General features: G+C 36.7%; 1 protein-coding gene across 1 annotated transcript; it reads left to right on the top strand.

The window, feature by feature from the left end:
• Nucleotides 1-1,932: 1,932 nt before the first annotated feature.
• LOC107774489 (polyadenylate-binding protein RBP45) lies at nt 1,933-8,633 on the top strand. The gene is made up of 7 exons (XM_016594036.2): nt 1,933-2,347; nt 4,262-4,730; nt 7,419-7,474; nt 7,550-7,680; nt 7,766-7,862; nt 7,947-8,132; nt 8,303-8,633. The coding sequence occupies exons 1-7, from the start codon at nt 2,045-2,047 to the stop codon at nt 8,303-8,305; spliced, it is 1,245 nt and encodes a 414-aa protein (XP_016449522.1). The 5' UTR covers nt 1,933-2,044; the 3' UTR covers nt 8,306-8,633.
• Nucleotides 8,634-9,189: the final 556 nt, after the last annotated feature.

Raw genomic sequence — 9,189 nt, 5'->3', positions numbered from 1 at the left:
CACTTTAGCATATTTGGCTAAACGGGAACCACAATATCTTTGAAAACCGTTCACACCCAATTCACAGCCAAACTGTGATAATGCGTGCGCAAGAATTCATCCTTATGGCTAATAAAGTCACGAGCACTCTACATCAACGCTCCTTTCATATCGAATGGTACCCACCCGTAGTTGGCAGCTTTAAGCTCAATATTGATGGTGATTTCAAGAGCAATGACACTCAAGGAGGCATAGGAGGAGTGATAAGAGATGACCAAGGCAATTGAGTGGTCGAATTTACTAAAGCAACTTATGGACAAAGCCATACACACATGGAACTCCCTGCTCTACACTCAGGCCTACAATTGACCTACCAAATGAGCATACTCCCATTGGAAGTAGAAATCCATTCTATGGAAATTCTGCACCTATTACAAAATGATTATCTCACTTACATAAATATTCTCTCTGATTGTAGGTACTTGATGAAGAAGTTGGGGAATCCAGCACTCCACCATAGATTTCGTGAATGCAATGAAGTGACGCACCTTTTGGCTCAGCATGGAAGTAAAAAATTAATAGTCAGCCATCTTCACATCCTACCAGTGGCGCCAAATTTTGTTTTTGCTAGACTACAAAGGGACAAAGATGGTCATATGATATCTAAGAAAGTTTCCTCTAGTACTTGTAATATATTAGCACAACTGGGTAATGCTTGTATTATTAGGAACCTCAGGGACATTAGCCCCTGTCCTCATATAATATCTACCTAGTATTAATGATATTTTCCCTTTTTGCCCAAAAAGAAAAGCATATTGACCCTAAATCTTTTTTTTTTAATTACAAAGTGGCTAATGCTCCTTCTCTGCTTTTCTCGTATGCTGTTTCTCTGCTTCTCTTCTCTATTTTTTCTACTGATTTATCTTATATATATTATACTAATAACATTACAAATTTAAGTAATTCCAAGGTTTGACCCTAATTAATCAAACTTGAGCATGAAATTTTTGGATAAACAAATTCAACGTAAAAATTAACTATAGTGAAACAAGAAATAATAATTTTGATATTTGTGATCTAAAATAAACATGTAAATTATTTCACTACTTATAGAAAATGAGTTTTAATATTTTAATTATTTTTAATAAAAAAAAATAATACTCCCTCCGTTTCAATTTACTACTTGTTTGGATGGTTATTACTCATTGTATTGTATCGTATTGTTACTTTGAATATAATGTTTGTTTTGATTGTTACTTAAGTTTTATTGCATCGTATGGTTAAATATGTCGTTACGTAATGATGAAAAATGTCACTTTATGAAACGACGGATTTAGTATGGTGTCGTCGTTACGTTGCTTTTTTCTCTCGTATTGCCCTTCCTTATTGTTAAATAATCATATTTTATCATTTATCCTACTTTTTTATATAATAATTCTATTCCGTATCCTATTTTTTCTTAGTAATATTGTAAGTTTATTCTTCATATTATTGATGAGTGATATCATGAAATAACGATGAATGATACAATCTATCCAAACATTATGTTCATCAAACAATACAATACAATATAATACAGTACAATACAATATGATACAATATGAAACGACATGTAACAACAATCCAAACAAAGTGTTAGATGATGTAATTTGATTTGACACAAAGTTTAAGAAAAAAAGAGGATACTCATATGGTCCTATAATCTTAAGGGGCAAAAGTTTTATAGGACCATAATATTTGTGTGGCTATAAAAATTTCTTATTAATGGTAAAGTAGGTAAAATAAAAAATTTAATATTAAATTATTTCTAAATATAAAAATGTGTTATTTTTTTTTAAACGAACTAATAAGTAAAATGTGTCGTCTAAACTGAAGCAAGGATGCTATATTTTTTTGGAGCAAACAAAAAAGGGAAAAGTGATAAAAACTCATAAATCTCCGAAAGTAGCAAGAAAAGCCACGGGGGCAAATTGTATCCTTTGTGGCATCGCACTACCACTACATAATATACGTACTTTGTCCCTCTCCGCCTCCTCTCTCAACATCCATCTAGGGTTTGAACAATATGCAACCAGCAAATTCCATGATTCCACAACCAATGGCGGCGGCTCCGCCACAACAGTATCAACAACAGCAGCCGCCACAACAGTGGATGGCTCAGCAGCAGCAGCCGACGTCGTACCAGGTTCCGCCGCAGCAATCCGGCTATTATTACCAGCAACCACAACAAACTCAGTACAACGCGGCGGCAGCGGGGGCGACGGCTCAACCGACGAGTGCCGATGAAATCCGGAGCCTTTGGATCGGAGATCTACAGTTTTGGATGGATGAACAGTACATCCATAACTGCTTCGCTCATACTGGAGAGGTATACAATATATACTGAAAGTTTGCGCAACAAATAGTCATTGTTCTTCAACTAATGTTTATGTTACGCTCAAGTTCTTTGTTTGAAGAACAAATCTCTAGGTTATATTACTAGAAAATAAGTGACAGGAAATCTGTAGATACTGATATCTAGATATGTTTATATGTGGCTGCTGAGAATTTGCGTTAAGAATTAGGAGGTGTTAAAGTGGAAAGGCTGGATACTTTTTAGGGAAAGGTCCAGTTTTGCCCCTAAATTATTGAAATAGTTCAATTTTCCCCTCCTTCACACTTTTGGTCCTCCATACCCATGATGTTAGTAAATTCTTCAAGTAAAAAGGTCCAAATTTACTGCTCAACCTTTTTATTATGGTTTAAAATTATCGTCAGGTTGGAGCTTCGTAAGGGGTAAGGGGTCAAGGGAACGAGTCTTTTCTTAATGGCAGGTTAGTATTAGACCAAATACGTAATGGAGGGCAAATTTTCTCAATATTGGATAATACACGAGCAAATTTGACCCCTCTCCCTGTTTTCTGTTATCGAGAATTAGCATATATAGTTGCTTTTGCTTTCATATTAGATGTATTTTGTACCCACTGTTTTAAATCTTAATTCGAGGAACATGTTAGACTTAAGTGTAGTTTATATGCATTGAGTTTGTATTATATTTATGGTTAAAGATGTATCGTTCTCCTTATGTGTGCCAGAGACAAATTAACTTCTCTGGGTAGTGCCTCAATATAACTGTTTTGATGATAAAATTAGCTTGTAGAAAGGTATAATTGAAGAAAATGCTTGGGATTAGGTATATAATCAGAACTGCCTAACATACCTCTCCTGCCTTAAGTGTGTATTGTGTGGGGTCTGTAGACTTTGGTCTCAATAAAGTCAATGCTCAGGTAAGATATTCAATCTACTTTGAGTGCTATGGCTGAAACATGGTTCTGGCATGAGCGCATATACACTAAAGTCTATTGGCCATTGGCTGTGATCTCAATTTTTCAAGAAAGTAGGTCCATAGGTTTTAGGGAGTTTGCAAGATGTTAGGCAGTTGTTTTGAAACTTAGAATTTGTTTCTTACATACTGGAGCATTTCAGTGAATGTCAGCAGTGTATGCGAGTGGCTGTGAGAAGGGAGCCGATACGTCCATAAACTATTCTATTGTTTTCTTTTAAATCTGTAGTTTACTATTACAATTTGACAACCACACATTTGGTTTGGTAGTGGAATGCCATGCTCAGTGTTATCAATGGAGAAAAGTGCAAAAAGGCTCTAAGGTCCTTTGGGGCTTTAAGCGCAAATAAAGTGTGGGCTTTAATGAAGAAAGGCGCAAATGAAGGAATATACAAATATGTATGTGTAGTTCAAGACTAACAATTATAAGCATAAATAACTAATATATGTGGATAAAGAAATTGAAAAAAAACTATGATAAAGTAAATATCAATTTTTTTAGTGTCGCCTCTTCAAAATTACGTTAATTGGCAAGGACAAGTATATAGAACCTTGATGACGACATTGAAGCCCCCACTAAGGGGAGCGAAGCACTCTACATGTTGTGTCTAGCTTCAGGGCTTAAGCGCAACACTAGCCATGCTTAGCAAATCAGGGGTGATTAGTGGAGGCTTCTTGTAATTTTACATTGTAAAGATTTCTTGGCTCTTGTTTCATCTGCCTTTCCTGATATGGAAAGTGCAAATTAGTGCTTGCTTAATGAGTGTGCAATTGTATCCTTCAGCCTACATCCATGTAGGCATATGACAAAACCTTTTTGCTTTCCCTTTTAATTTATTCTTGCCTTTTGCTGCACATGTTGTATGAATTATAGTATTTCTGCCATTTGAATATGCGTTCCCTTTTTTTCCTTCCAGTTTTCTGATGATTGTATGAGTGTTTTAATTGTTATTTATGCAGGTGGTCTCTGTTAAAGTTATCCGCAACAAGCAAACTGGACAATCAGAGGGTTATGGATTTATCGAGTTTATTAGTCACGCGGCTGCAGAAAAGAACCTACAAGCATATAATGGCACCTTGATGCCTAATATTGAGCAACCCTTTAGGCTCAACTGGGCATCTCCTGGTTCGGGCGAAAAACGTTCAGATAATGGTCCTGAATACTCAATTTTTGTTGGAGACTTGGCAGCTGATGTAACTGATTATATGCTTCAGGAGACATTCAGGGCCAGCTATCCCTCAGTCAAGGGTGCCAAGGTTGTCACTGATAGGGTCACTGGGCGCACAAAGGGTTATGGGTTTGTTAAATTCGGGGATGAAAGTGAGCAATTGCGTGCTATGACTGAGATGAATGGGAAGTTCTGCTCCACTAGGCCAATGCGAATAGGTCCTGCAGCTAACAAGAATAGTGTAGCTGGTCAGGTGCAAGGTATGTTCCAATCTCGTTGTTACTTATGCTGGTCTATATGGATATCTTTTAGAGCTGTTAAGAACTGCATAGAGCTTGCAGTTGATTACTTATGCATTCCTAGGTTTCGAGTCTTTGCCCTTGTAAATTTGGTCATTGCGTGCTTTGACAATTGAATTTTGTTGGCTTGAGGATGATATTGGTTTTGTCTGGGGGCAAGTAATTGTTGTTTTGGCCTCACTTGGTTAAACAGTATTGTTATGTTTGCTTTCATTCCTTGAAGATTAGCACCAGCTTACAACATCATTTCGTTACCATTAGTTAAAGACACACCCCTTGAAATATTAATTCTCATAAACCTACGGTTGTCTCGAAGCAGGGTAAAAGGAAGGCTCTATCATTTTGGAGCCTGGAGCTTGTTTCAGCTGAAATGAGTACCTTTTAGGACGTGGTGTTGTGTAGGTCAGTTCATTTAAATGTGGTTAAATTTCCTTTATGTCGGATCCTCGCGGCATTAATTTTTTGATTTTTCCAGTTTCTTTCCCTTTTCCATTATGCTTTCTATCAGATTATTTTATCTTTATTTATCAGCCATTTTATTCTTCATATCTTGTTAGCCTGCCACGAGTGACACACTAGTCTTCAGTTTTCCTCTAAGCTTTCCTCACAGTCTCACTTCCTAAATAAAGTTAACCTAGTCCTGTATCCCTCCAACTCTTAAAACTTTTTCACTGCAATACTTATCAAAATTATTTGTTGTTTACCTCCTGACCTCTTGTACAAAATATTGGCAACAGAGGAGTGGGATTTCCCCCTCACCATCATATGCTAATGCAGCCATAACATGTCCCTTTTGGTACACCATACTTGACATGGTTCTTTCTGCTTGTGGCTGTGTATATTCCACATGTGGCTGCATGTAGTTTTATATTTCATTTTTCAGATTCTAGATCCAAAATTCCTTCTGTTTATTTTTTCTGAAGTTTGTATAGTTAGTTTTACGGTTTTACCACTAATATGTTAAATCTTTTCTTTTTGTTTTTTTCCCTGTTTGTTAGGGTTTGTAAAGAGTTTTAATAAATTAAGGGATATTAAGGCTGGAGGAGTTTCTCCCACATTATCTCTCAATTGGTTCAATTTATATGATGGTGTTTGACGAGTATGAGTTTATAATGTTAACCTGACTTGTTCTTTCTCAAAAAATATTAATCTGACTTGCATATTTATATTAGTGATACTGAGATAATTTTAAGTAAAGGTTCATAAGCCCCAAGCACATTGGTTAAATGGTAAAATAGTAAAACACATGATATGTGCTAGGCTCGCGTCATGAGCTCAAAACCTGATGAAAAGTATTTTCATTGATTAACTGCTCTTTCACTCTTTTGCATCTTTGACATTTTTTCTTCACTTTTTTGGTACTATGACCTAATAAGAAATATGAATATTAATTTGGTATTGCTTGCCAACCACTTAATACAGCTAAATATGTTTACTATGGAGTATGGAGTATGCATATTGTTGGGGGCTAAGTTGCTTGGACTCTTCACTTTCAGTGCGCACCCGTGTCGACACGACGTGGGTGTGGGATCTGTATTGGATCTGGTTAACCAATTTTGGGTATATTGACCAAAATTGACGGGGGAATTTGGGTCAGATATAATGGTTTCTGAAATAAAAACAAAAGCTAGGGTGAAATTTATTAAAATGGAATACCTTGTATATAAAAATTTCTATGTCAGCAAACCTTTACCTTATTAAAAAAAAAAATTTCTATGTCAGCTCTTATCCTTTGTTTTCTTCTTGGATTCTCTTCTTGATCAATATTCTCTCTTTCTCAGAATACTTTGTAAGCTTTTCACATAGGGTCTCATAGTTTAGACGCATTTTTATAACTCTGTTTTAGATATTTGAATTATTTTTAGTCAAAACCCCCACCCATACCCGTACCTGGATCCGTACCCCCGAACCTTAAAATTTAGAACATGAAGGGTCCGACCTCTAGATCCAAATCCATATCGGACACCCCATTCGAGTCCGGGCAACTTAGGTTGGGGGTCCAATGGAAGCAAGTTTGCTTGAATATTCATATCTGATGTTTTTTGGGGGAGAAGGGGGGTTGCGACTCATATGATTTATTAAATAATATTACCTTCGATGATCCACATTTATGCATTATCAAAGGACAATAGCGGCTCAGGGTGGGCAGAGTTATCGGGTACATGTACTGGTGGGAGGTAGTAGTTATCCGGTGAAATAGTCGAGGTGTGTGTAAGCTGGCCCAGGCACCTCCGCCTCCATCACTGGAGAAAATGGTGACTCATGGGATCTTTTCTTATCTCTTGAATCGAACACTATAGTGTTCTTTTTATATGCCAGGTGTAACTAATCCTTAAACTTGTTTGTATTGACCTAGCACAAAATGATCTAATCTATTTGATTTTTTTCTCCTGCTCTTAATGGTTTACTGTACACATGCTTGTACTTTTCTTTTTCCATTTCTTTCCCAAATCCTTAAACTTGTTTGTATTGACCTAGCACGAAATGATCTGTTTGATTTTTTGCCTGCTCTTAATGGTTTACTGTACGCATGCTTGTAGTTTTCTTTTCCATTTCTTTCCGTTTTCTTGATAAACACTAGGAGTTTTTTTTTGCAATGATAAAAAGTTAATCCGCTTTTCCCCTCACTGATGCCTTTTTTATTTGCAGCTTCTTATCAAAGTACCAATGGAACTCAAAATGAGGATGACCCTTCTAATACAACTGTCAGTATATTTATTTATGGACGTACTAAAATTTTCTGTTGACTTCTGCTCATATTAGGTTGACATTGATTGCAGATATTTGTTGGGAATTTGGATTCCGATGTGACGGATGACCATCTAAGGCAGGTTTTCGGACATTATGGACAGCTGCTTCATGTGAAAATACCAGTAGGCAAACGTTGTGGTTTTGTTCAATTTGCTGACAGGTTAACTAATGTGCCTTCTTAAGATTTTATATTTTACTTTAACTGCAATGGTAACTAACATGGGAAACCTTTGTTGTAATGGCAGAAGTTGTGCTGAGGAAGCTCTACGAGTATTGAATGGAACTCAGCTGGGTGGACAAAGTATCCGCCTTTCATGGGGTCGTAGTCCTTCCAACAAGCAGGTTAATAGTCGTGCCTAAATGTTAATTTTTGGTTGGACTCTAATCTTAGTCCCCAAATCTGAAATACATGATTTTCATCTTCAGGTTGTGCAGCCTCAGGCTGACCCAAACCAGTGGAATGGTGGTGGATATTATGGGTATACTGCTGGATATGATGCCGCCGCCGCCGCCGCCTATGGTTATGCTCAACCTGCTCAGGATCCAAATCTCTATTATGCAGGCTATGCTGGGTATGGAAATTACCCTCCACAACAGCAGCAGCAACCACAGGTTTTCCCAAAAACCCTTTCAGCAACTTATTACGGACAAGTTTAACTTGTAGTCTAAACCCCAACCCCGCTCCCCCCGCCCGCCCGCCGTTGCTGACTGTTACAGCGGTAGTTCATTCAATACAGATAATTGTTTTTAATATTTGTTTCTATTCTAATGTGGCTATGCAGTGATCTGCTGACTGATTAAAACGAGCTGCTGATAGCTTCCTACCACGTGCAACGGCATAGAAAAGGGAAGCACGCGAAGTTTGCATCAGATATATTATAAGATCGCTACTGTAGGCTAGTCCTTGAAGATAGTGTTTATGGTTGTGTTCAACCGTCACTTATTTTATTTTTCATGAGTTTAATTTTTTTCTTTGATCTTTTTTCGTTTTTTTTTATCTCTATTATCTCTTTCGCGTGTCCAATTTTGGTGCTTGGATATTTGTTCTTGTTAGCTAATATTATACTTTTATGGTATTGGCCGGTCAGGTGCTAAACGTTCATTATCATTTGCTATGTGTATCTCATATTTCGTAGGTGGCGATTCTATAAGACTTGGTTCTTGTTTTCTAGAAAATCAAATGCTCGTATTTGGATTTGAAGTTGGTGTTGAGTTTATCTTTTGGATAAATATCAATGAAGTTGTAAATAAATCCTGTATTCCTTCAGATAAGTTGAGCTCAATTAAATCCAAACAACTTTAGTTGCTACTGCACATATTTAACATTTTCTTTCAGAGCCGCAATTTGTTCCAAACCAAAAGCTCCTCAGTTAATAAATCTGGTCAAAGAGTCCAACGGACTCAAAATCTTTTTTCGGTAAACTATTCCAACAAAATCTTTTAATATCTCCATTTTTCGGATACAAATCTTCCCTTTTCAAATAAAAGAACTCTTTTCATTAGTTTTTTTTTTTCTCTCACGTGAAGGCATTTGACCATTTAAAAAAAAAAACCATTTCTTACACTTTCTCTTTTTGCTTGTCACGTTACAAAACATAGTTTCACCAAAATGGTACATTGAATCTCGTCTCAACCCGTGACCCTCTCTGCATCTTTTTGAAATTTCAAA

The sequence above is a fragment of the Nicotiana tabacum genome, chromosome 21 (genome assembly GCF_000715075.1).
Source record: "Nicotiana tabacum cultivar K326 chromosome 21, ASM71507v2, whole genome shotgun sequence".
Lineage (NCBI taxonomy): Eukaryota > Viridiplantae > Streptophyta > Magnoliopsida > Solanales > Solanaceae > Nicotiana > Nicotiana tabacum.
This window is presented reverse-complemented; position numbering and strand designations above follow the sequence as displayed.

What these genes read in the sequence shown, in the direction of transcription:
- LOC107774489 (XM_016594036.2), top strand. Translation starts at nt 2,045, where the DNA reads ATGCAACCAGCAAATTCCATGATTCCACAACCAATGGCGGCGGCTCCG. An exon ending in GCTTCGCTCATACTGGAGAG is followed by an intron (nt 2,348 to 4,261) that starts GTATACAATATA and finishes TTATTTATGCAG; the next exon opens with GTGGTCTCTGTTAAAGTTAT. An exon ending in GTAGTCCTTCCAACAAGCAG is followed by an intron (nt 7,863 to 7,946) that starts GTTAATAGTCGT and finishes TTTCATCTTCAG; the next exon opens with GTTGTGCAGCCTCAGGCTGA.